Raw genomic sequence first — 27,694 nt, forward strand, 5'->3', positions numbered from 1 at the left:
TTGCCCCCTTCTCTTTGATTCTTGGGAGCACAGAGAGCCTTTCTTTGCAGGCTGCAGGTTCAACAGTACTCATAGGCTGAACATGGCTACTGGTCGGACCCGGTAGGCTGCGACACCATAGCAACTCCCCTTGACCCCTCCCTCCCACAGCATTCGCAGCATCACCCTTTACACTGCACAGTCATATTTGGTCCTCCGGAAATATCCACAGCTTGGGTAAGCCAGTCCCTATGCAGCGAGAGTATGGGTGGAGTATAGTTTAAAATCCAGTTTTTAAATGTATCGAAAGCGTGTCCGGCACAACACCGGCTCTGACAGCACGGCTGGAATAAATGACAGCTCACCGGGAAAGTTTGTCCTAAAGCTGCGCTCGCGGTATCTCGGACCCTCGGCTCTAAAATGGCTGGCTGTGGGTCCGAGGAAGCTCCGGTGCAAGGGGAAGGATCCGCTCCACGCCACGACTGTGTGTAAATATACATGGGGGGGGTTTTCTACTCCGACGCGCGCGTTTGCGACAGCGTTGTCCCAGGTCCGAGAGCCGTCAGGGCGCACACGCGGAATAATAATAACGTTGGCATTTCGGACCTAGGACTGTGCGTAATGGCGTCCTCCGCGGATAGTTCTTCTCGGTTTATAAGCAGAAAGGGGGTAGAACAGGCTGGTTCTTGCGAGCTTAACCGGGTATGAATAATGTTCTGATGCGAATTTTATAATGGAAGGTTTCATCATGTATGATGAATGTGGACGGAAGAAGTGTAAGCCAGGAAATGAAATTTCACTCGCATCATTCGGACCCTTCTGTACTCCGGTGCGTTTTTTTTCATTATCGGTGATCCGTCGTTAGGAATTGTGAGCTATGATTTGGGATCATGTAAAGTGACAGCACGTTTGCTGTTGAGGAAGAGGGTCATACGAGTCGTTCATCGTTTCGGCCCGAGGATTTAGGTTGAATAGTCTGCACGCTGCTTATAATATCACAGCACTAGTGGGTTTGGGCATTTCGCACTAAAGTTGACCCCAATAATCCCCAGACTTTCTTCTTCTTCTTCTCCCATCCAGCCAACTAAGGATATTTATTTAATAATCTTCCTCTCCTGGTATAAGCAAAAGGCTATAATTAAAATGCACATTTTCTTTATTATAATTGTCCTTATTTTAGTGTCTAATCTATTATTTTACTTTTATTTAAAAGAAATATAACTAGGTATGCCCCAAAATGGATTCTCAGTTGGCTTCAGTCCTGACCAGTGGCAGCCTGGATGTCCAAAATGGCAGCCAGTGTGGAGAGGGATCAGGGCCAGTGACAGAGACTTTATTGGACCCAAAGGACGAAACTGCATGCAGTACTGTACCAGGTAACCTCCAGCCATGCCCTGTCACGGCAGCAGTGACCATCAGGCAAGATGCTCTATCAATCAATGGGAAAAAGCCAGAGGTGGGCGGGACTTATGAGCCAGCCTCTCAGGAAACAACTAAGATTGGTGGGCTCAGACAGCCAATTACAGTAAAGTCTGGAGTGCCTGTTTTGCACAGCCAGCCAATAAGAATCAAAATTGTTGTCCCTCCACGGTGCAAGAAGCCAATCACAAACTCTGCTATCAGCCTGACCAAAGACTTTGCTCTCTCAGAATTTCAGGGACCCGTGTTGGTCTCTGCTGAATCACAGAAGAAACGTGAAATCTGTGTGCCAGCTGTTAAAAATGAAGGAGAAATCATGGAAGTTACTTACCAGAAGACTGAAGAAGAAGCCGAAGCATTTCCTGAGACAGAAGCAGAGAAACGGGATAAATTGTGTAAAGACCGAGACATTTTGGATGTTAAAATTGTCCACATTGATGGGTCGGAAACTCCTTTTACTGCTAATACAGTTAAGTTTTTAAGTCAGCCGAGGATTAAAGAGGAAACTACAGAGAAGGAAATTCAGAAAAATGTTCCTTTAATTTTGCGAGAAATGGACTTGAAGTGTTGCAAAACATTCAATGAGGTTGAAACGGAGGAGCAGACAGAACCTCTGGACCTGAGTTTGCCCAAGAAAAGGGAGAGCCGAGAGAGGCGATATGGGCGTTTCTTGGATGACTCGGGCTGTGAGAGCTCTCTGATCATGGAGGTGGATGAATATGAGGGAGAAGGAGACAGAGACATAGTAGAAGAGGACGATGAGGGATGCGGCACAGATACTCTTGAAGATGCTCTTCTGTCTCCCTCTTTCTTTTCTACCTCTGTTTTGACCTCTCTCTCTTCGATAGACTGTGACACTGAAAATCTTCTTCTCATCGATGACCAGGGAATTCCGTATATGCTCAATCCGGATGGACTCAAAGTGCCACAAGTCAATGCTTCCAGGGTGGAGGATTCTCAGTCTGATCATGCTAATTCAGAAGAAGCAGAAGGAAAGGAGTCGTCGCTTTTGGCACCGTTAGCAGGTCCCAGCCAAAGTACAGATAATGCCCTAAATGCACCTTCTGGTGATTTTTACCCCTCGCCACCCCCTATCAGTGATTCTTCATCACTAGGTGATGATCAGGATAAAGCTCCAGAAGTCTTCACAAGTTTGATTACAAACGCAAACCCTTCAGTGGCTGCAGAGCCGAGCGTTAAAGCTGTTCAGGATGCCAGCTCTGTTTTGTCCCCTTCCTCTGGGATATCAGTCCCCACCCAACCCATTCAACTTGTCGCAAATCCTGCAGGCAATGCTCCTGTTCTCCTCCTGTCCTCCTCTTCTCACCTCTCCTCGGCTTCACTCGGTCTCTCTCTTCCCCTTTCAGTTACTCAGACTTCACATGGTGCTTCCACTCCCGTGTTTCTTCTCCTTTCCTCTGTACCTTCTTCCTCTGGTGAGTCCACCGCTACCTCCACCCCTATTGCTGTCCTCGACTCCTCGACCGGCCAGCTGTCCCAGATTACGGCCGCAGCTCCGGTCTCCCTTCCTCTGTCCTCTGGTCAGGTTAGCACATTGGGATCGCCTCTTCCTACACTGTCTCACCCTGTCATCAGACTCAGCCCCAATAACCCCCCTGTCATCCTGTCTGGCGTGAATAACATAAATTCTGGCTCCGTTCTTACGTCTCTCACTGTCCCTTCATCCACTATTCCTCTTCAGGATGACCACAGCTCAGTTCCTCTTATTCAAACTCAGATCACTTACTCTGAATCAAACCCTGGAAATGAAGCCATATCTGCTCAAGAGGTCTCCAATGAAAACAACAAGCCATCAAATTTTACAGCATCGTCTCCGAGACCGCCGTCTGCTAGTTTGACCTATGACTCTTTATCTCAGCCCGCCTCAGAATTAGACGCCCAATCACCTGACTCCAAATCAGACCTTCACTCTGAACATTTACCTCTGGATGACCATCTTTATTTCTCTAACACGGCTGCTCCTACCTCCCCTTCTATCGGACCTATCCTACCCCCTGGTAAACTTGACCCGCTAGATCCACTCTCTCCAGAGCAGTCACCCAACACCGCAGGCTCCCGAAGGGTGCTGTACTGCCAGCTGTGCCCGAGGGTCTTCTTTTACCTCTCCGACCTTGAGCGCCATGCCATTACCCATTCGCAGAAGAAGCCTCATGTTTGCCAGCAATGCGGCAAAGCCTTCAAACGCTCCAGCCATCTGCAGGTCAGCACAAGCTAATCATAACCATCATTTCATCCTAAAGACAAGTAATAACAAATGAATATGTTGGCCACTTGGGAGCAGCAAAAACAAACTTTAATATGTGTGTAAATGTGCAAATATTGTTCATGAACAATTAGCTGATTTATTCGAAAAGTACCAGCCACACTCCTGGAGACAAACCTGACATTGGTGCATTGACCTGCTTGGTACTAAACCACAGATGAAAGCTAGTCAGTTTAATAATATCAATACAGTACACCACAAAACTCTGGAGCCACTCCTCATTTCTTTATGTTATGCTAGGAAAATGGGTACAGAGATTTACTGAAACATGTGCAAACATGCAGCATATAAGGAAAAACAAAAAATTATTATTTGGTATCACTACCTTTATTCTTCAAAGTTTTCCAGGCTTCTTTAAGGACATTCAAAGCTTTTTGGGGGGATGTTGGCTGCCCTTGTTCTGTTCTCTGTAACAACAACAACAATAACTTTATTTGTATAGAACCTTTTAAAACACACAGTTCCAAAGTGCTTCATAGTTTGAATAAAACCAAGTATACATGTTCCAGCATATGGACACACAGTCAAACACACTCATTCTTACAAAAACACATCAAATGTGAACTATGGCCAAAAATAATGGGACGATAATTAAGGGGAAACTAACTATAATAATGACTTCTCCTGATTGGCTGATGAAGGGCGTTCCAACAACCTTAAAAGCTTGATCTTCTCCGGATTTAACATAAGTGTACGGAACAGGTAAGAAACCCTGATCATGTGATCTGAGAGGCCAACTGCTGTTAAAAGGTCTCAGTAGTTCTGCTGCAGGAGCGCAGCCACGCAGGGCGTTATATGTTACTGATAAACGTTTAGAATTCATTTGATTTTCCGTGAAGGGAAGCAAGAGTAGGGGTGATGTGTGAGTGGCAGCACACTTTTGAAAGCAGAATGCACTCCTTTCATTATGTTTAGTCCCCAGCACCTTCATTACTGTGGGCTGCCCACATTAAGCCAAGGGGGGCCCACAGTGGGGCTTATTGTAGGTCTGCAGCCTACCCACAGTATGCACACACTCCAGATGTGAGATGCCCCACTGGGACATTGCCGCCACCAACTTGTATGGCGTGTCGACCTGAATGCATCTCTCTCACACACATGCACAAAAGCTACAAGCCCACTGTCCGGCTCTTTGAGGTAACATCAGTAAAATCTGCAAACAAAATATCTGACATTCTCACTTAAAAAATAATTAGAAGTTATAGTTAAGTCTCAAAATAGCTGGCAGTCAGTTTTATTGTCCAAGCAGTTGTTTTAGCTCCTCTGTCATCAAACACCTGACATCTTACCCTCTTTCTAGGTGAAATATCAAACTTAGTCAAGCTGCTGCTCATCTACACACTTATGTAGAAGTTAAGCAGTAGCTATGGAGTTGATATTTAGAGATTTCTGCTTCAAATACCAGCGCCTGCTGAGGCAGACATTATCAGATATACTAAAAACTCACACAGTGAGCTAAAAGAGCCAACGAAGCACTACGAAGATGAGAGCAAACACCGAAGGAACAGCTCACCTCTAAATCAAATACACATACGTTCCTCTGGACCTGTACTGCTTTTTATTTATCTAGATCGTTTTGGTGTGACTTACCGAGTTGTATTCCACTGAATATAATGGAACTACAGTAAATAGACTTTGCCTTGTGGGGCTCAAAGCACCAAAGATGTATAAAAACCTCAGCAGTCATGCTTCTTTTTCAAAATTATGGGCTGATTATTCCAAAATGCTTGTTATGAGCATTTTCATGAAGGAACTGTTATAATTCCTGCTCGTGTCAGCATGACAGACTGTAAACATTAATGGCTTCACCCCCCACCAGCTGAGATATAATTTTAGTCAGCTGTTTGCTTCTTTTGGTTGGCAGATGTAGACAGCAGAAAGAAAATAGTTTTACATGAAATTTCTCATGTATTTTTTTTTCAGTTTGATGGTTTGAGAACCACAAGGCCCTTTAGTTCGTTATTGGTAAAAAGAAAGCAGACATCTCTACAGAGGATAGCTCCAGAATACAGCAAAATAAAAATAAACAACATTACAGACCAGAGGAAAAGATTCTTGGGCTATGATAGTTCATTTTTGCTTCACCGCCTCCCACAAGCCCTTTTACTTGCATATAAATGTCACTTAAAATGTTGTTTATATGCCTTTGAGTAATCATTTGGATGTTCGTCTCTCGTTTTAAACAGAGACACAAGCACATCCACACAGGCCAGAGGAACTTTGTGTGCCCCATCTGTGCCAAGCGCTTCAGGGAGGCAGGTGAGCTCCAGCGCCATCAAAGGGTGCACACCGGAGAGAAGCCCTACCAATGCCAGCTTTGCCACACGCGCTTTGCCGAGCGCAACACCCTCCGGCGGCACACCAAACGCAAGCACCCCTACCACCAAGTAGCCATGGAAATGCTTAACGAGAGAAGAGACAGAGGAGGCAGCCGAGGAGACGGAGGAGGCGGTGGTGTGTCAGGAGTCCAGGAGGAAGAGGAGAGTGCTGAATGGTACAGCTCCACTGTGTCTAATTTGGATAACTCAGAGTCTGAGGTGGAAACGTAACACTTTAAAGTAAAGGGAGTTAGGGGAGAAGTGCTGTTGATGATATCTAACTACAGTTAGACTCTGATCTTTTCTTTTTATTGACTAAGAATCAAAGAAGGGAGCACTTTCATATTTATTGTTTTTAATGTTAATTTATTTATATGAATGTATATTATTCCCATTCCATTTTAAGGGCCAAAACACAGCCTTCAAAGTCAGATGTGACTTTGAATTAAGGGAAAACTCATTCTTGAAGTCATGTTTTCTTTGTGTGTGTGTGTGTGTGTGTGTGTGTGTGTGTGTGTGTGTGTGTGTGTGTGTGTGTGTGTGTGTGTGTGTGGGAATTCATAACATTAATTAAAACGCTAACCAGTCCTCATGAAGTTGCGTTCCCATGCAATCCACGATGAAACCCTAAAGTGCTCGAAAAAGAAAGATAGCTTATGAACTAAACAATCCTCTGCTCTAGTCGTGTATATAAAGAGTACTACTTGTAAGAGCTGCACTTCTGCACTATCTCATATGAAAGATATAATCTTTCCTACCGTCAGACACACTGTGAGGAATTTGCACTCGTTTTCTTTGAACTCAAAAGTTATTTTTTTTACATTGTGTATGAAAACGCTTACTTTTAATTTCGTTGCCGCTGTTGATCTTCTGTATTTAATCCACATCCTGTAAGAGTTTGACCAAATGTTTTTTGAGTTATTCTAATATAAACTCTATATTCAATTTTGTTTTTGTTTAAATTTTGAATATTGTTAATTTATTGGTATTAAATTTTCACAAAGCTAACTCTCTGTTTCTGCTCTTTCTTTTCCTCCACTTTAAATAGTATAAACAGACTGTATTTACATATCGCTCCCACTGTTTTGAGCTGCTGTATAGAGTGTGTTTCTGTGTAAGGACACTGTGACCTGCAGGCTGGAGGAGCTGGAGATCAAACCACTGACCTTCCAGTTAATGAACACATAGTTCTGCTTGCTGAGCTCCAGCTGCCCCGTTTTTCAAAAACAAAAAAAAGCAACAACAAAAAAAAATCCTTTTTATGTGTGAAGCTACAACACAAAACCAAAATACACCCATTAAATTATAATCTGCTAACACAATTTTAATATATAAACTATTACAATTGAGCGTTACATGCAGACTTTTGCCAAAAACGAAACAAAAAAACTCTACATTGTATTAATTTCTCTAATATTTTACTAATTATAATACATTATAGCAGAAAGACATAACCCCATCCTCTCTCTGTGCTTGTTGCGATTTAGATACAAGTTTTAAGCGTCACAGTTTTCATCACAGTGATAATAAAACTGTCGCTTCCAGTTAAACTAAGTCTGGTTGAAGTCGGGTGATAAATGCAATCCATTTTGATCACAGTTCCATGAACTTATCCTGCTGCGCTTTTAGGGAAAAGGAGAATATTCCCATTAAGTTTGAACTAATCCTCAGTTCGTGTCTGATCACTTTTTTGTCAGAGAAGAACGGCTTTTACCCTCCTACAGGTAGTACTCTCATTCAGTATTTGCCTTCTTTAGTTTGGATCTTTGTGCCGAGGCGCTTAAATTCACTGTCAGAGCATCAAATGGATTTCACTCTAAAATAGCCTGAGTTTTGAACACTCCCAGAATAAATGGCAATGATTACCCACTGATGAGCCACATATCCTCCAACAATTCCTTCCTACACCTTGGTGCTTTCTCGGGGCAGCGCTAATAAAAAAAATCTTAGAATGTTTTTCCACTCAAATGGCCTCCAGGGATATGAAAAGCATAATTCCCCAATAGTTTCCCATTCTTCTGCAGATACAACTATTTCCACTTCACTTTTCCATTCGTCTGTATGACTTTGGATGCTTACTTCTAAGAATTGCAAAGCCTCGATATTATTTTATATCTGCTTTCTTGTTTGTTTGTTGATAGGAAGACATTCAATATATCGGTTTCTGCTTGTTTCTCAGCCCCTCCTTATGATTTAATTTAACCTCTCCAAACCATAATTTCTCTGTGTATAAAGCAACAGTAGGCTGTTAGGTCTTTACTAGTCCATACTTTAACTGGCATCTTTTGGGGGGTAAAATCTGAGTCATTATGTTTTATTTCTCTCTCTAAGTCACATTTTTGATTACTTTCTGGCAAAATCTAAAGGCCAACTTTATTCTGGTGGTTTTTAAAAAAAAAAAAAAAAGTTCACTTTTTAGTTTCCTTTCTGCTAGCATAGCTCGTACTAGAGGTCCTAAAGTTTTACTGTTCTCTATCTCCTTCCACCTTGCTTTGTAGGGAGTTATTTTAGCTCAAGAGGTAAAGCTGGTGGTATGAAGGTTGATAGTTCGGTCCTTGGCTGCTTCAGTCTGCATGCTAAATCCAAGTCGCTCTCCGATGCATCCACTGGGGTATGAATGTTAGACAGAAAGCTCTTAAGCATAGAAAAAAGTGCTTGTATGAATGGATGAATGAGGCATGGTGTATAAAATGCTTTGAGTGCTCAGATAGAGTAGAAAAGCACCATATAAGAACCAGACCATTTATCACATTGTGGATTGCACAACACAGCCTCACCTTTCAAGTCTTTACACAGCATGAAGTTATTCTTCTTCTTAATTTGATCCATTTTTGCCAGCTTAATCGCCACAGAGGAGATTTACATGATTTCCTATGATTAAGGAAAAAACAAAACATTAAGATTCGTGGATCTGCTTGGGTGTGCAGGCTGACCACTTGGACAGCCTCCAGGGAGTAATTGAGTTTGGAAGCCGGGCCTCTGTTTTTTGCACTCTCTCAATTTTCTGCTCCATTTAAGCCATGGAGCCTAAGAGAGGTAAGCTGGAGATAAGTTATTAAATACTGTATCGCTCAAATGACCTGACTGGGTCGTCATGGGCGTCCCATTCTTCATTTCTACGCCGGCCATTGTGCTGTTTGAGCAGCGTTGGCCTCCTGAAAGGCTTGTGCTGAGCACCATTGTGTTTTAGTTTAGGAAATTCACTTTCACAGAGGGTCAGTGGAAGGAGAAAGGTGTGCAGAGTGTGAGGATCAAAGGTTAACTGAGGAGTTTATTAAGAGTGGTTAATTTACTCCTGTGAAATGTCGCAGATAGCCGAGCATTAAAAAGCAGATATTTTAGCTTTACCTCTTTGAATTTTTTTAATTACAAGGAGACTTTAGGGATGTGTAAAAACTGAATATGGTATTAATTGCTTTGAAAAAATAATACCACTTTATTACCATATTTTCAGCAGGAATTGCACTGCTATCAGTGCAGCTTCAGTTTACAATTTTCAAGTTTGTCTTAAAACAATGCTAACAAACCCCATTCGCACTGTGGGTTAGGACTGTAAGTAACTGTAATTGCTCCCCTTGTTCATGCCTGTGAGAGGATCCCTCTTAATGGCACTTCAGTGTAGAGATGGGGAACAAAATCCACAATCAGAGCTCGCTGTAAGAGCTCTGACATTAGGCTGAATTTAATATGACTCAGAAATCTAAATTTTAATGAAAGAGGTGGCTTACAGTATCTTCAGGAACCAAATTCTCTCTTTGTATTACTACTTTTCTGCCAAAGGCCAACAAGGACACACTGCCTATGGAAGCTAAAGTGTTAAAACCTTTTAACTAGAGCAAACATCATCTGGATTTGTACAAATTCATGCTGAGGAAGCCTCATATTTTAGAGTTTTAGAGGTCAGTTTTGCACAAAAGAGGACCGTGCTTTGTACTCCATCTCTTCTGCTTGCCTAATATCGAGAAGCAATGACTTCAGTGCCAGTATGGACAGGAAGAATGATTACAGGCAGACAGACAGACTGGAAAAATACGAACCTGTCAAAAAAATTAAGGGAACACTTAAATCACACATCAAATCTTGATGAATGAAGTACTCAAGTTGAAAATTTTTACTTACATACATTTCTCAATAATCAAATAATGATTGTCCTTGGAAACCAAAATTAAAAAACTTTTTTAACACTGGTAAAATTTTTCATGTGTTCATTTATTAGTCATTTCATTAGGCACACCTTGATATTCCCGTTTGCCTGTCGAAATGTCTTCATGACACAGATTCAACAAGGTGCTGGAAACATTCCTCAGATATTTTGCTCCATGTTGACATGACCGCATCACACAGCTGCTTTCCATCACATCTCAAATGTGCTCTATTGGACTGAGATCCGGTGACTGTAGAGGCCATCTGAATATCTGGACATGGTCAGGAACAATACTCAGGTGTTTAAATAGAAAATATCCTCCACACTATTGCACCAGCAGCAGCAGCACTCTGAACTACAAGGCTACAACGCTCTATTCATATCTTTGTGTTGTTTAGATCAAATTCTAATAAATATAACCCCCCCTGTCACCTAACAGCTCCTCACTTTTTTGTTGAAGAAGCCAATTGAAGTACTGCTTACCTACTGTGAAGGTCACTTCGAGCGTTCACTTAAATCGGTGGCCTCCTATCAGAACGAGAAAGAACAACACAAAACAGATTCGAGCCCTTTAATTGACACCACTGGGCTGTTGCGTTGCTGAGCTCACAAGGTCCTCAGCGCGCGATGGAGATGATGAATATTCAACCAGTTGAATGTGTGAGCTCAGCAGTCCAGCTGGAGATGTGTGTGCACTGTACAGTATGCGCGCTTCTCTGTGTGTGCTGGCTGCTAACTATCCAGATTGCACCGAGCTTCAAAGTGCAGTGACTGACAGACAGATGGATGATAGACAGACGGAGGACAGGAATCTGTAGAGTCCGTGTTTGAAATTTCCTTGTGTGTGTGTGGCTGTGTTTGTGCTGCGTGAAGTGGAACGGGCAGCAGGCCTTCTGAGTGGCACAAGGCACATCGCCAAGTGATTGAAGTGATAAAGGTAGAGGAGGAGTGGAGAGACGGACTAGAATAGATCCAATGATGAACGACCAGGGAGAGGCAGCAGATGTAATGAAGTGAGCTCGGCGTGTGTGTCTCAGCTTTTTATTCCCTTTGATACATTTGGCACTTTGATATGTTTGTTGTATATCTGCTCTGTTGCATCACAGACAGCCCATTATTGTCACTGAGAGCCAAAATGATGTAGAGCTAAACAAACCATGAAAGCTTTTTTTCTTTTTAGTCCAATGTATATGACTGTCATTGCACAGTTCAGCCACGCGGGGGCACACTTACACTTAGGATGTGCTGCACGTCTGGCTCGTTCTCTATGTCAAGCCTCTCAAATGGTGGAGAGATACTTACACCAGGGTGAAAGGCAGAAGACAGCGACTCTCTTGAGAGCTGCATCACTCAAGCTCTGCAAATATAACAGACTGAGGAGGCGGTTACGACTAAAGTATGAAATCAGTGAATGAATTTTACAAGCCAAATGATAGACAAAGTGAGTTTTTAGCTCATTAGCCACATAAAAAAGATGGGTAAGCCCAGAATAGCACAGAGAAATATGATATCAAGAGGGAAGGGTTAACAGCGTGCAAGCTAATTCGCTCACCAGACACAGTGTAGGATTAACACTGTGGAGTCTGTCTGTGCATATGTGTGTGTGTGTGACAGAGAAGGAGGGTAACAGGTGTTAATCAGAGAGGGAGTCCCTGCTGCAGAGCAGAGGGTGAAGCTGCGATGGGGGGGAACCAGAGGAAAAAGCAATTACATCACCTTTCCTACAATAACATGGCACGCTGTCAGTGTTTATATATATGTGTATGTGTGTGTCGGAGCAGTGTGTAAAATGCTTTTTGCAGGGCATGAGAGGAAAAGCTGCCAAAGGTGAGATTTTATAATGATGACAAACACAGACGTACTGTGCAAATGGCACCTGAAAGAGCGCTCTGTCTATAACCATCTATTAAATTAAGGTTCCCATTCATTTTGTCTTCCATTAGTTGTTCCATTTTGTTCCATGGCAACCGTAATTGGCCCATGCAGTGCTATCTCTGCTCCGTGTTCTCTGATTAGTGGATCTCCGTGCTGGTGTCTTTCTCTCCTTATCAGATAAAAAGAGCTTTAACCCACTGTCTCCCTGTCACCACACTTCCTGTCCTCACCAGTAAGACTTCCGTCATGTGTGTCGGCCTCCTTTCCTCACCAACTTTTACCCGTCGCCTCCGCCTCTCTACCTCCCCTCTCTGCCTCCCTTCCTCTCCATGACCTGCTGAACCAGCACACACCCGTCTGTCTGTCAAAAGGACTGAACAGGTGTCTCTGCTTCTCCCCCCCTCCCCTCTGCAGCATTAGCCACACATATACATGCATACACACACACGTATGTATACATGTGTAGACATCATGCACGCACTGGCAAACACTGCTTGTTTTTGAGGTAAAACTTGACTGGTTTTGCTGGAACCACACTGTATAGTGTATGCTGACGGTCACTAACTTACTGACCTGTGACTCTCTGTGCTGTGTTTCATACACACACACTCACACACTTGCACACTTGCACATACACAGAACAGTAAATCACTTTAGGGGGGGGTGACCTAAAGGTGTCTTGACAGGAGCATATGAGCCTGCAGCCGTGCACGACTTGAAGAGAGTCCAAAACACTCTTCTTCTAGCTGCTTTATAATAAACTGTCCCCCCTTTCTTAAAGAAATCCTGCTTACACTTTTCTATCATCACATCATGCGACAGTCCAGCTCCTAACATTAAATCGACTGCTCTATCCTCTTCTATGTTAAAGTCAAGTGCAACAAACACAGAAGTACTTATTGTCCTGTAATCTGTTCCTCACTCTTTCAGTCTGCAGATGTCAAGGGGGTAAATTGCTCCAAGCAAAAAGAGAGGGGTGGGGGGGTTGGTGGGGGTGAGGTCACTGCAGGGGAGGGGTGAAGTTTGACAGTCGCTCACAGTTGGCACTGATGATCCAGGATGCTTTGGGGCAGACGGGGGGGGGAGAGGGGCAGAGAGAGCGAGGCAGAGGTAGAGACGGTGAACTTCTATCGGAAGGAGGACGAAGGAACCGCAGATCCTTTCCCTCCTTGCGTTTCACCTTCAGGAAAAAAAACCCCAAAAACTAAGGATATGAAAAGAACATGAAAGAAAGAAATCGTCATTAAACGCACTACGAAGTTCTCTCTTTCCCTCTCTTCCTCCATCTCGCACCTCTCTCAATTTAATCTTAAATCCACTCCAATTTCCCCCGAGGGACTCAATTCTCTCTTTTCCTGTAAGTATTCTCTTTCATTCTCTTGCTTTTATTCTCTCTGTGTTTTTTAGTTCCTTCTTGTGACTCAGCACCCTGCTGTGAAACAATGCCTGTGCCAGACGTGAAATCTCAATCAATTGCTTGTTATTTGATTGCATTAATGAACGAGAGGCCTTCTTTTGGACTCTTTAGGCTGTAAATAAGTGAAGTGTGTGCATTTATCGGATTGGGAATAGGAAGAGCTCTGCGGTGATTTAGTATGCATAACCTCAGCTATTCCAGAGTGTGTGTGTGTGTGTGTGTGTGTGTGGTTTTGTTTGTGTGTGTGTTTGTAGAGTCCCTTCAAACAGGCTTCCTTTGGGTGTTTTGTGGCTGGCCAGTTCAAATCAATATTGTTAATAGGTTGTGTGTGTATGTGCACTAATGCAGCTCATGTAGATTCCCAGCTCTCTCTCTATTTCAGAGTCAGCTCATCTTCCTTTTAGTAGAAGGCACATTTTTGGCCTGCCGTCCCCGGCGCCATGCTGTAGGTGTTGCGAGTTCGTGTTTGTCCGTCGCAATCAGTGTCCTCCAGCCCTGACGTCCAAGTATCTGCTGGGGTTTCTGTCTCCCTCACTCACGTGAACTCGACTTTTTCTCCTAGTCTTCCTCGTCTGGCTCCTTGCCCTGTCTCTCTCTAAAAGCCTCCCATCTGTTTAATTCTCTGTGTCGTTAGTTCTGTCTCTGTGGGTGGGCCTTGTGACTCTCTGTGTGATTATGACAGGCTGTCTATAGGGAGGCCTGCTGTTGCCAGAGCGGCTAACCATAAAGTTCAGTCTGCCTGTAGGTCTGAGAAGCTTTTCGTCTCTATTTCCTCCTCAATGTATCTTCGCTATGCTTTGTGTGCCTCTATCAATATTGGTTTGTGTCTATCAGTGGATTAACAAGCATCTGTCTGCCTCTCTCCTCTGCTTCCTCCACTCTTCTGCATTCCCAACAGTGAGAGACAGAAGGAGAGGAGTCCATTCCTCCTGGTAGGGTGACGCCAGGAATTTCCTCTTTCTCTCTGCTCCACTTCCTCTCTCGTGCCCCCATCGTCTCCCCCCCCCCTTCCACCATGACACTGCTGGCCTCCGAGAGGTCGCTTCTCATCCGGAACAAGTTCCGCTCAGGTGAGGATTTGAGCTCATGCCAATTAAAGGAGAGAAGGACTCGTTTTCCCACAACAATGGCTTTTCATCTCAGGCGCACATGCATGATCATCAATATTTTGAGTTGAAATGTCTGCGAAGATTATTGGCAAGTCAGTCACACTGTTGATCATGTGATCAATCCAGTGAAGGTTATTGATCATGGCGAATGGATTTAGTGATCGCTCCCTACAGACAGACATATGGAGATGTCTTGAACAGAAGTAAATCCGCTGACCCCGAGGATAAAGATCTCTGAACGTTACTGTCTGACACTTCAATCAGGAAACGGGCTGGTTTGTTGTGCTTATGGAAAAAAAACTGACTGTGGGTCTTTACCAGAAAAGTCCTCATTATTTGAAGGTTCTGCAAACCAGATTTAAAATCTATGTCTTATTAATAATTCAAACAATCAGACCTCACCTATAACCCCCCCCCCCCCCCCCCCCCCCGAGTTACAATTATTATTATAATTATTATTATGTTAAAAATGTAACAGTGAAAAGCTCAGCTAAGCTGCTTCACCTTGATGGTGAGTGTGGTTTGATCAGATCTGAATGACAACTGTAAAGCAGCAAAAGCAAACGACCCCACAATTATCCTCAGATGTTGGTTCTAATATTGCTAAAGTAGGAAGAGGTGTACCAAACCTTTTGTCTGACTCTCATCCACATCAAATCAGCCATTAAGGGTTTGCACAAAAGCAGAAATCCCAAACATAAAATAGGCACAAATGGCCCGAGTTTAAAGGAGAATGATGTCTTCATGCATTCCTACCAAAATGTAAATATCATTGTCAGTGATAGGTGTGATAATAACCTAACAGTGAACCGTTCAGGAGGCAGCCAGCAGTCTGTGACAAACAGCATTAGGCAACCCTTCCCAAGCTACACGATGCTAGTTTCCCCAACAAGTTGCAGCGGCTGCTGCTGAGTTCCCACGCAGCTGTCGTAAACGGCTGGCAAAATAGAACGGCGAGAAAATGACACAGACAGTCCCCTAGGTGTGCAAACACCTGCTGGAAAACGTGATTCTATAAGCAGCTGCTCTGTCAGAAAGGGTATATGCACATAGCTGAGCTGGAGGAATATATTTTATCTACCACTATATCCAACTTGTTGATCCCTTTGTCAGCTAGCATTATGATTGCACTTAATTCGAACTTGGACGTGCACGTATTAGATGATGACATCCAACTGAATAGAATAACAGCGATTATTTATAGCTTGTAGCCACTTGAAACAAAGCATCTGATAACTCTTTGTCTTTGTTTTTCACAGCTTTAAAGCTGTCGGCTCTTCATCTGGAGCGTCCCTGCAGAAATTTTTAAAGATTTTAAGACAATTACTGACTTTTTGGTGCAAAAAGGGAAAATGTATTATATTATATTTATTCAGGAACAGTTAAACTACCTTAACACTGCTTCCCTATCCTGTTTTAAACCCAGGGGACTGATACGTAAGGCTGCTTTAAATACAGATCTTGAAACCTTTTAAATTTTAGAGTTAGAAAGTCAGGAAAGAGCAGGAAGAGTATAGTTAGCAGCACATATGAGAGTGATGTGAGGGGGAGGGCATGCATGAGAGGCTTGTGGAGAGAACGGGACAGCTGAAGGGGGGGATGGGACCAACAGAAATAGACATACTGAGAGATAAATAGTTATTGCCCTCCACCCCCCCCTCGAGCAGTCCTCTCCTACCCTCCCCTTGTCAGGTCTCTCAGGTCTCAATGCTTGCTGAAATGTATCATGCGAGGTGGGGGGTGGGGACTTTGTGTCACGGGCACAGCCCTTCCGTGCTTCACCTGTTTGTGTGTGTATGTTAATATGTGCGTGCCAGCATTCAAGGAGATATATAATCTACAAGCACTGCAAAGTCATGGGGTAACATGAGTTTGAAGGCCATATCATTTAACAGTGAGCGTGCTGTCTAGCATTGCTTAACTCCGAGCTTCCTACGTCAGTCTGATTTCTTATTCCAGATATGTAATTTTGCCTTCAATGAAATGAAACTAATGTACTGTTCCATCAGTGTAATACTTAATCATTTTCTTGGTAACACAGCTCAATCTTGTCTTTCAGTCCTGCAGCTGAGGATTCAGAACCGAAGGCTGAGTGAAATCAATGCAGACTCAGGTTAGTCTACGTGTATCATTAACATTGTGATTGATCCATTACACTATGACTGCAGGGTGCATTTCATATTAATGATCTTCAAGTCACTTCTTTTCAGTGGAAGGCGATTGCTCATTGATTTGCCCAGTTTTTTAAATTTTTTTCTTTTTAGATTTTACTATACTGACCTTTTCGTTTTTTGTAACAGCAAAATGGTTGGATTAATGCTGAATTTATTTATTTATATATTAAAAAAAACTTTTTTTGTACATGAATCTACAAAACTCAATAAGGCTCTAGGTTTGATCTGCAGTAATCAGAAATCTAGAAACGTGAATAAGTAAATAAGTAAACAAGTAAACATTGACTTCACATAGGATATGAAACCCACCCTCTTAGGTTAAAGTCCTCAGTTTAACCGTTTGTTTTACCAGATCTTGGTTTCACAGATTTTCTTTATACTACTCGCCTGATTTGTCTAAAAAACAACAACAAAACAAAATAAATAAATCAACACACACACATATATATATATTTTAGGTATTTCTTAGCCTTTAGACAAACTGGTGACCTGACCTGGCTGTAACCTGCCTTTCACCTCATTATGGTTAGGCTAGGCTCGAGCCCTCCCCATGGATAAGCAATTAATCAGATGAATGGGTTTGGTTTTCTAAAGCCTGAAAACACAGTTAAAAGGACGTGTGAGCATTTAGTTCCCACTCAGACCTTTTAAATTACAATATATTGAAAGGGTAGTTTTTTGCTACCTTACTTTTAATATTGTTGTATTTTAGATGAATAATCCCAGCATTACCCAAAAAATGGATAAAGTATTTTTTATACCATAAACAAAATAAAAATAAAATATACTAGCTACTTTACTAAATACACCTTGCTAGTACTGGGTTGAAATGGTCAGCAACAATACTCAGGTAGTCTGTGGGATTTAAACAATGCTCTGTTGCTATTTAGCTCAAAAGTGGGCCAAGAAAACATCCTCCACACCATTACACGACCACCAGCAGTCTGAACCACTGAGACGTGTCAGGATGGATCCATACTTTCATGTTGTTTATGCCAAATTCTGATCCTATCATCTGAATGTGGCAGCAGAAATTGAGACCCAGAGAACTGCCACTCACAGGATAGTTTCTGCTTTTCAGACCAGTATCTGTAAACTATAGAGATGGTTGTGCAGTAAAATCCCAGCAGATCAGCAGTTTCTGAAAGACTCACACCAGCTCATCACAGACTTCCTCATTCTGATGGTCAGTTTGAACTTACAAAGGAAGCTCATACGCATTTAGTTGCTGCCATGCCATTAGATCATTAAATATTTGCATTAGCATGCAGCTGAGTATGTGTACCTAAAAAGTAGCTGGTGAATGTAGATATTACTCCATATGTAAAAGCACATTTTTATTTTTACTTTAAAAAGTCTATTGCTGTCAGTAGATATGCACTTTATTAGAAAGGGGAAAAGTTCACACGCTGAAGACATGAGGATAAATATATAAAGCTGGAACAATCAACAATCATTATCTGAAGATGTGAGCATAAATAAATTGTGTCATGCACAGAATTCAAAGTGCAGAGTGCAGAAATGTATTAAAAAGCAGACAAAAACAATCCCCATCCGACAGGCAGGCACCTTGCTTCACTTCCCTCCTGGCTGCAGGTTACTCTGTTTTTGATGCCTGCCAACACAAAAGAGTGTCTGAGATGCTTCATGCTGTAACTTGGAAGGATCATTTGAAAGCTGACGCTGCTTTGTTGATGCACCCCATCACCTGAGTTTCTATTCTTCTAGGCTACTGTTCTCTGAAATAGTCTAATATGAGAGTTTGGATTAAGAAAAACAAATTATCTTTTTTTTTTAAACTCTGCTTTTCCACATTTCATCTTTAACTGCATGTCTGTCTGATTGGAACAGGGCTGAAATCCACGTGCCCGCCTCAAAAAGCTGAGAAAGACCAGAGTGAAGCTCTGGTGAGTTGAATACTGTCTCTTTTTATAAAAAATTAATTTCTCACACTTCACACCAAACTGATTTTGAAGCATCCAACACATTTGAACCCTCTAAATATCTTTATGAATCTTGGTTGGTGATTATATTAGTAAGAGTCCAAATGTCAGGTTACTGCTGTGAGTTCATAAGAAATATAATTCATGATTAAGTCTCTTCTCAACTAAAGAAAACTAATTTGCACTAGTTTCAATAGAAAGTCTCCCAAAACCTTGCAATAATCCTGGTGTAATAATATGTCATTAGGCTGCACTGACAATAAAGTTTTATTCAACTTTCCTCTGGGCCTTGGCTGTTGGTTTGACCCTCTGTTTCCTGATGCAGCGTCTAACTGATGACGGTGCCACTCAGAAGTTGCCTCCTGGTGGTCTGAATGCTGAAACTGCACAAGGTGATACCATGCCCACAGTAACGTTGCTGTCTCCTCCTTGCTTTGCTCTGTATGCTCCCAGCGTAGCTCACTGTAACACACTTCCCCTCCTGTCCATTTCTCTCGGTCTGCGTTATATCATATCTGTGCTGTTCTCCGCTCCCCGTCGTACAGTAGTAGTAGTAGTGCAAAGATGTGAAGTGTGTAAATCTCACAAAGGGCTTTGTGTTTCATCAGCTGTCAGCGAGACTGAAATGTGACCTTGTAGCACACTTTAACGCTGCTCCACATGCAGCCGGCAGGACATATCAGGGATTGACAGCACGTGATAAACCTGTCAATCCAGGAATCAGAGTCATCATTTTCGGCTATTACTGAGATCTCCCTCTCTCATCATGCCACTCACCTCCTTCTCCTCTAATCTGCCTTTTAATTTTAAAACACTATGATTATAGCATCTGGCTTTTCAAAATGTATAATTTCCTTAATAGTCCTTCTGTGACATTTTAAAAATGTGTGATTGCGTGCGTGTGTGTGTTGCCTTCATTTCCAAGGGAATACATTTCCCCATGGGCAGGCGTGTTTACTTGTTTTTGATGCCTCTGCTGCTTTGAATCGGGACTGATCGCCTGTGGCAAAGCTGTTGCGCACGCTCACGTTGCATATGTTCTGAAATCCTGTTGCTTCTCTTTCTCCTATCTTGCCTCTTTCCACTGATCTCCCATCTGTCCCGTTCTCCTCATTTATCTGCACCATCCCTCCCACTTTCTCCCACCCGTAGAGCGGACTGCGTGTGGGGCCCACAGGCAGAAGAAAGCTCGCCAGGCGCAGGACCTCACTGAGAGGATCCAGCGCCCGCCTGGACCTGTGGAGCAGCAGCTCGAACGCACGCCGCCTCCGGAGAACGGTGAGTCAACGCGCATCTGCATGAACCACCACACACTTCCCCCCCCCCAGCCTTGTCTTTTGACCTTACTTCCATTTGCTTTTCATTTCCTCAGGTCCTGCCTCCTTCCCTCTGACTGCTGATGTCTTCGAAGATGACATCTCCTCCTCATCCTCACCCACGGAGCAGCACAGCACTCACCAATCACCAGCTTTTTCTTCATTGCCGAGGCTCTCAGGTGACCAATTACTGAGCGACTGCTCGGCTCTGGTCCCGACCCTTAACCACGGTCCCTGTCATGCTCAGGTGAAGGAATGGCACTAAGTATATAGTTTTAATAAAAACACACATATTTTGGAAAAAATGTCTAATATGAGCTCTCAGTTATAACCATGGACAAACATATTAAAGCATATATTCAGTAGCTGTTGAGTTTATAAATAGCTTCATATGTCAGCTCTAATAATCTGATACTCTGCCTTCAGTCTGGTTTGGCAGTGCTCCCGGGAACCGAGGGCATCAGACAACCTATGAGCGTAAAGCTGAGTGACTCAAACTCCATGGCAACGACTGGGAGGCCGACTGGGATGTATCTGACCTCTCAGACCACACCCCTGCTGCCAAAGGTAAGCTGGGGTTAATGCATGCTCCTCCACATACAAACCCCGCTGCTTTAAGCTACATGAAAACAAAAGAAGAAAAGCCGTGCACATCTTGGCGCTGAAAAAGGACGGTTTGTGGAAAAGTCACATTTCTGAACTTCCGAGTTGCTGTCTTAAATTCTTAAATTATCACAAGCCACAAAACAAAATGCATGACATAGCATGAGAAAAAAGCTCATTTTAAAAATACTCTAAACCTTATGCAATTCATGCATCTCCAACAGTTTGTACTCCATAAAGGACACATGCTGAGCAGCTGTCATGGACGCTTTCCTTTTTTCTTCTATGTTCTGTTTTCGGTTGCTCTCATTCACAGCAGATCATCTGTTTCCATTTCTTCCAATCTTCTGCATCTTTGTCTGCATCTCCTTCTGTCACGCCAACCACCTGCGTGTCCTCTCTCATCCATAAACCTCTCTGCCTCCGCCTTTCTCCTACTAACCCAGCTCCTCCAGCTTTCCCAATATTCCTCCGACGGTGTACCCAGTATCTCCCCTCTGAAAGTGTCCAGACCAACTTAATCTCACCTCTCTTGCTTTGTCCTTGAACCATTCAAACTAAGCTGTCCCTCTGATGTACTCACTTTTTAAAATCCTGTCCATCTTTGTCACTCCAAATGCAAATCTCAGCACTTTTAATTCACCCGCCTCTGGCTACGCCTCACATGTAACAGCTGGTCTCACGAGCATCTTGTAAACTTTCACCCTTGCTGGTACACTTCTAGCTGTCATATATACCACAGATCTTTACTGTATGTGGGAATGGATGTAATAAAACATCCACAGAGAGGGGGAGACATAAACTGCATCATTGTTAAAACATTAACCCTTCTCTACGCTTTGACCCTAAAAGTCTAAATCATGGACTTTGACCTCAGACCAATTTCATAATTGAATAACCTGGATCATGTCGCTAATATTGCTACTTTTCATGTAATACTCTCTGGTTATATTGTTTCTCTTTTGTGTTCTTTAGTTTTTACCACTTTCAAAATTTCTAACAATGATACATAAGTGTAAAAAACACTTACCTTCTGCATGCTCTGAAAAGATAAGTGTAAAAATGTGCATTTTGCTACATAGAGCTAACAAAAATCCTACGTGGGTGCTATTTGGTGAGTTGATTATTTTCTGTGTATGTAAAATTTTCATCCAGGAAACAGTGTTTACGTCTTACGCCTGTGTGTATGTGCTTGCTGTAGTTGTACTCACAGCAGGTGTACAACGTGAGAGATAAAAGACAAATGTAGAGGTCTTTCACCTAACAGGATGGTCACTCCTGTGAAACAATGCTCTGCTGTAAACTGCTCTGCATTCATTAATGTCAATTTGCACTTCTGGAGGACCTCAGTGTTTGCCCCAGAGGTTAACGCATTCACACATGAGCAGCTTGGTTATATGTCGGAGCCTGCGCATGCTGTCATCTGGGGGATTTGTGAGGCATTTATGCATTTCATGTAGCTTTTCTTAACTGCTATCTCTGTTTTATTATTGGAAAGCACTTTGGTTAACTTTGTTGTTTTTAAAAGTGCTATATAAATAAAGTTGGATTGGATTGTAGCGTGCAGCTAATGATGTCATATGTCAAATGACTCATTTGTTTTTTTTTTTTTTACTCTTATATGGTTTAAAGTGTTCTTGAAATAACTCACAAGTTTTCTAAATGCGTCTTTATAGACAGCTCGGCCTCCCAACAACCCCTGCACCTCAACTCTGCCTCACTCCCTTAACTTCACCCATCTCCCCCGTCCACGGAAACCGCGGGACACCAAGCCCAAAATGAGGAAACTCAAATATCATCAGTACATTCCTCCAGACCAGAGAGGAGGGGCTGGGACCGGAGGTACCAATATAATTGGTTTACTTAAACAGCAACACTCATTCATCAGATCAAGGTTTGCTCAGGTGATAAAGTGATTGAGTTTAGCCAGAATATTTACGTATTTTCAGGGGTGGGAGCCAAACAGAAGAGCCCTAACCCTACCCAGTCTTTAGACCCAGCCTATTCTGATCTTCTGAAACAGCAGCAGGTCTTCCTTCAGCTTCAAATCCTCCAGAACCAGCAGCAGCAGCAGCAGCAACAACCACAAGAACAGATCACTGTTGTACCCAGGTACACAAACAGATTAGTGGGTGACACAGTGTTGGGTATTTTATTATGATCCTACTTAGCTGATCTTTACTTGAGTTCATGCTCCTGTCGTTCTTTTAGTGGGGAATCTGGTGATCTGAAGTCTTCGGGAGCCATACCACAGAATCCCCAACCTGTTCCTGCTACAACCAATCACACCCCTACGGACACAAACCCTCCATCAAAGCCTGAGCTTCTCCCTGCTAATCTGGTTGATTTAACAGTAAGAAAATCATGTTTATCAGAGAACAGAGACGCTAAAATGGCTTAAAATGTTTGAGAAATGATCCACAATTAAAGGAAACCAAGTACCTACACTAGTATCTTTCCAATAGTCCAATAATTGCCTCCATTTCTTCTTCCTCAGGTGTCAGAGTTACGGCAGCAGCTGCGTAAGCGCGGCCTTCCTGTCTCCGGCACAAAGCCTGCCCTATTGCAGCGACTTCGTCCTTTCCAGCTTCCCAGTGCTTGCCTCACCCCGGCTCCCCTCTGTCAGCTGGGTACCAGCCCGGAGCCACTCACCCCCTGCCCCTCATTGCCATCCAGCCAGAGCCCTGGCTCCAGCTCCAGCTCTGGGCTAGACTCGCCCAGCAGCAGCCCGAACCAGCAGCTTTACATCCAGGATAGGGCAATTCCTAATGGGATTCTCAGCAGCGCTCCAAATAGAGTTCCAAATGGAATTCTAAACACTGTCCCAAACGGTTTCACAAATGCTGCATCAGTCAGTTTGGCGGGGGAACCGTGCAGTCTCACCAACACGGTCTTCTTAGCTCCTGCCAGCACTGCCTCGGGAACTCCAAGTCCCAGTCTTCCCATGTCATCCTCCTCACCCCTACAGTGTGGGACTCCCTGGGGAACTGAGAAGGAGCAGCAGCGGCAGCAACAACAGCAGCAGGAGCTGAGTGTGGAGCTGGAGATGAGGGAGAGAATGAGGAGCAGGCCAAGAGACCGCTCCACATGTTCCGGCAATGAGGTGAGGACAGACAGACTCAGATTTCTGGTGTGACAGATGTTGATACGAGAAATGATCATTTAATGATGTGACTGCTTTATAAAAATCTTTTTCCACTAGTCTTGTGGAGGATCCCTCCATCCGTTCCTGCAACAGGACCTGGGATGCTCTAGAGGGAAGCAAGAAACAGATGCACACGCAGAGGTGTTGTTTACACGGGTAAACATACAAAACAGAGCACACATGTCCTGGATAAATGGGTATAAATTATTCTGCACAGTGGCACACTAAACAGCCTTCCATCTAGGAGCATTTCTCAAACATGCAAACATGCGCATACGCCACCTGTCAAACAATTTATCTCTTCTTTCTAATCAGGTGTTTTGCTGCCAGCCCTGTGATGCAATTGGCAATGACTTTGAACTGCCAGTGCAGATTACAGCAAGTCCTATTCAGACCTTACCCTCTGTTCGCAGCTTGGAGGAAGAGCTACAGGAGGCTATCCAGAAAGCACAGGTCAGGAGTCTTTGGATGAACAGGAGATCACAAGGAGTATCTTTTGTTCTGTAAAATGAAGTATTTCTCCTTTTCTTTGGCTAACAGATGGACCCTCGGCAGTCCATTGATGACATTCTAGATGAGCCTATTGCTTCTGTCGGTCAGTCTCACACAATTAATAAAGAATTCCTTTTCACTAACACTCGGATTGCTTTCATCGTCTAATTCCTTGTACTGGCTCTCTTTCAGACTCCGTCAATGTGTCTGACCATAAATCTCCTGCCCACTCAGCCCGTTCTCCTTCTCCTCTTCAAAATGATCAGTCCCAGGCTTCCCAGCAGCACCACAAGGACGACAACTCCCTGCTTTCACCTCTTTGCTCCTCTCTCTTGTTGGAGCTTCCTCCATCCCCTGCTGTAATAAACCCGAGCCAGGTAGTCCCACTTCCTCCTCCACCGCCCATCTGTACCTCCCCATTGCCATCCACCAGGAGGTCCCGGAAACGACGGGCTCCAACACCGTTCGACGCTGCTGACTGGCTTGAAACGCTGTCGTCCGGCCTCCGCCCTCTGACCCCCCCAGCAGCCCCCTTTGTCGAGCCAGACTTGAGCCTGGATTCAGATCTAAATGTCAATCGAGTGCTGGACCTGATGATAGAGCAGTGGTGAGGACTTGCGAGGGGTGATCGCTCGTTATTTGTCAGTTCAGCTGTAAAAGTCACCAGCTCCACGCAATGTCGAGAGCTGGATCCATTGCAGCGATCGGATCCAGCAGCTTTGACGGGACAATGAGAACACAAACACATGCGCACACTTTCACCCTATGCACACTCGTAGTGTTTTTTAAAAGCACTTGGGCTCAGCCAGAAATGGCAAACAAGCCACACATCTGTGGATTGACACACTCCACAGCACAATGTTTGCAGTGCAAAACAAAAGAAAACCTGGTGGCATATTAATTTAAACATGCTTCCTGGCTGTGCTGGGAGAATGTCATTTCTGACTTATCTCCAAAACCCGTTGTCGGATTGGGTTGAGTATGGCCCCTGGTGTTGACTCAGTCATTGAGTCCTAGCCATTCATAAAGCCCATTCAGAGTGTGTAAAAGCCAGGCAGAGCGCACAGCTTGTGTGTGGCTCCAGACCTTGACCCCGATGCCAGACACACAGTCGGCATGCAGAGGGAGAAAGCTGGCAGAAGCCACACACAGGAAGTGTGAGTACATGCTTGTGTGAAAGTGTGATCTGTGTGTGTGTGTATATGTGCGCTTTCCATATGACTGACTGTGCGAGTGCACACATGGCTGCTCTTGGCTGTATGTGTCCACATACAATGCTTCCAGGTGTATTTATCAGCATCCGAGCCAAAGCACTTGTAGTTATTTGTTTGTTTGCGATTAAGTGTGCCTGCTTGTGTGTGGCATGACAGATCTGTGAGAGGATACACGTGAAGAACACAGAAGAGAGGCCGCGGATTTACAGTAAGTGTCCACTTCCTAAAGCAGACATTTAATTGTGGTCCCTCTGCCAGCGGGCAGTAACTCCAGTGTAGTTATCCTGTGTAATCATCAGAACAACCACATTACCTTGTTTAAGCCGCCATCCTCCAGGAGAGCAATCAGGAAGCCACCCCAAAAATAGTCCCCGTACAAATGCACCAATCAGCCGAGTGAGACTTTCCTCATCACTTTGCAAAAACAGGTGGTCATTTTGTTCCCTGATTAACCCCCAACAGTGTCTGGCCTGCTCCTCGGTGATTATCCTGCTACTAGCAAAAGCCAGATTTAGCACAATTTATAACCCAACACCAAGGCCACACCTGTTCACTTACTGCAAATGAATTCCTCCAATTTATTGCTAAGAATATTAAATGTTTGGTGCATATTTCAATATACAAATGGACCATTAATATTAAGAGAAAATGTATTGTAGCGTTAGCACAAAATACTGTGTTTTAGGGATGAAACATATCACGCGACCAGGTGAGCCTGTCAGTCGGAGCCAATACGCACATTTTCTTACGGGTGACAGTAATCTTAGCTCAAACTTCTACACGATTTACTGGTCGTGCAGTAGTGGGTACATTATTTGTTTGCATAATACACTTTCAGTGAGTTACGTCCATTCTCAACCCCACTTACCATAATGATATTAATGGAAAAAAAATCTGACAGAGGTTATCTGCCATTAACCTCTGCTGTACCAGATGAATGTAATTCAGATACACGATCCCATCTACATAAATTTATTCTAGGCCCTTAATTGGCTGCATGTCCCATCAATCACTTTGGAGAGCTCTGATTGTCTAATTCCTGTCTAGAGCATTTCGATTATTTGATAAATGACGCAGAGTTCTTCTTTTATGTTATCATTATATCTAAAAAACGCATTTGTTCCCTTCAATGAAAGTGAAGCAGTGAGTGCAATTTGATTCATGTAGAGGGCACAGAAACTCGAAGTCTAACTTCATACTACTGTACGTTCTTGTCTTGTTGTTTCTATGTAGGCAATGTGTTGTTGTGGCTTGTCTTCCTCTTATTGTAGTGATAAAGCCAGCCACAGTGAGTTATTGGGATAAGATAATCTGTGCATTGGCAAACCTTCAGCTCAGTGCAACAGCTTTATGCTGAAGCAGTTCTTGTACAGCTTTCAGCAAAGAGACTATGAAAATGCAGCTAAATGTGGATGGATGGCTATGATAATCATAGCGATCAATAAGCATTGCCTGCTGCAAAGAAAAAAAAGAAAAAAGAAACGAAAAAATAGATTGGCAGGAGAGTAAGATGCTACCTCCTGTGACTTCCTCCGCTTTAGGGCTGACAACAGTCTTTTCCCTGTTTCTTATTTACTTCCGATCGTTGGTGCAGACTTTCCTGAAACACCCCAGAGACTGTTGACTAATTTAATTAAGCCAAAGTTTAATAATTCTGTTTTAAACTGAGTTAAAAACGTTGACTGAAAGCACTGGAGTGTTTCAGGTAACTGTGGTTTAGTTGCTGCTATAAATACCTTATTCTGAAAATGTGAGACAAAACAAAATGTTTTTGCTTGTACGTCTATTTGTAACTTATTTGTGCAAATGTTTCTCTCCACAATGTATTTAAAAGCATTACAAAAATTAAAGTCTTAATAGATTTACTATGTGCCTCCTCTTTCTTTCATCCCTGGACAGGAAGTTAAGTGATGTAGCACACTGAGAGAATTAACAAATGGATGAAGAAAGAACTACTGATCACTGTCCCAAATTACGTCTTATCAAATATTGATGACCACAAAGTAAATTAAATATTCATTTGTGCCAATATGCATCTTAAATATCCATGAAACCTCACTAACACCCACATAGTTCCATAGTTAATCTTCAAAATGGCACAGTATTATAATCCTGAAGAACAATAATATGCTTTCAAATGAAAAGCTGCAGAAGTGATAACGTATGATCTCCGATTACTGATCAGCACGACAGCGATATTATATCGAAAGTATTAAAATGAGGATCAGTCTCTTCATTCATAGACAGACAGGAATACAACAC

The 27,694-nt window shown here is 43.2% G+C and overlaps 2 protein-coding genes across 6 annotated transcripts; both read left to right on the plus strand.

Annotated features, from left to right (window-relative positions):
* Positions 1–6: 6 nt before the first annotated feature.
* Positions 7–6,898, plus strand: LOC113032717 (zinc finger E-box-binding homeobox 1). Of its 4 annotated transcripts, none has more exons than XM_026185771.1 (3): positions 7–216; positions 1,193–3,619; positions 5,869–6,898. In XM_026185771.1, exons 2-3 carry the CDS (start codon positions 1,217–1,219, stop codon positions 6,229–6,231), a joined length of 2,766 nt encoding a protein of 921 aa, XP_026041556.1. In that variant the 5' UTR covers positions 7–216; positions 1,193–1,216; the 3' UTR covers positions 6,232–6,898. The 4 variants fall into 4 exon arrangements, with proteins under 4 accessions (XP_026041556.1, XP_026041559.1, XP_026041560.1 ...); XM_026185774.1 differs by lacking the exon at positions 7–216 and adding an exon at positions 223–1,097; XM_026185775.1 differs by lacking the exon at positions 7–216 and adding an exon at positions 223–467.
* A 6,189-nt stretch (positions 6,899–13,087) lies between these two features.
* LOC113032384 (myocardin) lies at positions 13,088–27,298 on the plus strand. Of its 2 annotated transcripts, none has more exons than XM_026185288.1 (16): positions 13,088–13,376; positions 14,335–14,506; positions 16,605–16,658; positions 18,571–18,626; positions 18,988–19,054; positions 19,815–19,940; positions 20,035–20,225; positions 20,405–20,545; positions 22,258–22,423; positions 22,531–22,693; positions 22,793–22,934; positions 23,079–23,684; positions 23,784–23,882; positions 24,042–24,179; positions 24,267–24,321; positions 24,411–27,298. In XM_026185288.1, the coding sequence occupies exons 2-16, from the start codon at positions 14,452–14,454 to the stop codon at positions 24,827–24,829; spliced, it is 2,478 nt and encodes an 825-aa protein (XP_026041073.1). In that variant the 5' UTR covers positions 13,088–13,376; positions 14,335–14,451; the 3' UTR covers positions 24,830–27,298. The 2 variants fall into 2 exon arrangements, with proteins under 2 accessions (XP_026041073.1, XP_026041074.1); XM_026185289.1 differs by having other exon boundaries at positions 23,784–23,867.
* The last annotated feature ends 396 nt before the right edge of the window (positions 27,299–27,694 follow it).

The sequence above is a fragment of the Astatotilapia calliptera genome, chromosome 11 (assembly GCF_900246225.1).
Source record: "Astatotilapia calliptera chromosome 11, fAstCal1.2, whole genome shotgun sequence".
Classification (NCBI taxonomy): domain Eukaryota; kingdom Metazoa; phylum Chordata; class Actinopteri; order Cichliformes; family Cichlidae; genus Astatotilapia; species Astatotilapia calliptera.

What these genes read in the sequence shown, in the direction of transcription:
- LOC113032717 (XM_026185771.1), top strand. Translation starts at nt 1,217, where the DNA reads ATGGATTCTCAGTTGGCTTCAGTCCTGACCAGTGGCAGCCTGGATGTC. An exon ending in AACGCTCCAGCCATCTGCAG is followed by an intron (nt 3,620 to 5,868) that starts GTCAGCACAAGC and finishes CGTTTTAAACAG; the next exon opens with AGACACAAGCACATCCACAC.
- LOC113032384 (XM_026185288.1), top strand. Translation starts at nt 14,452, where the DNA reads ATGACACTGCTGGCCTCCGAGAGGTCGCTTCTCATCCGGAACAAGTTC. An exon ending in TGAAATCAATGCAGACTCAG is followed by an intron (nt 16,659 to 18,570) that starts GTTAGTCTACGT and finishes TGATTGGAACAG; the next exon opens with GGCTGAAATCCACGTGCCCG. An exon ending in AAGACCAGAGTGAAGCTCTG is followed by an intron (nt 18,627 to 18,987) that starts GTGAGTTGAATA and finishes TTCCTGATGCAG; the next exon opens with CGTCTAACTGATGACGGTGC.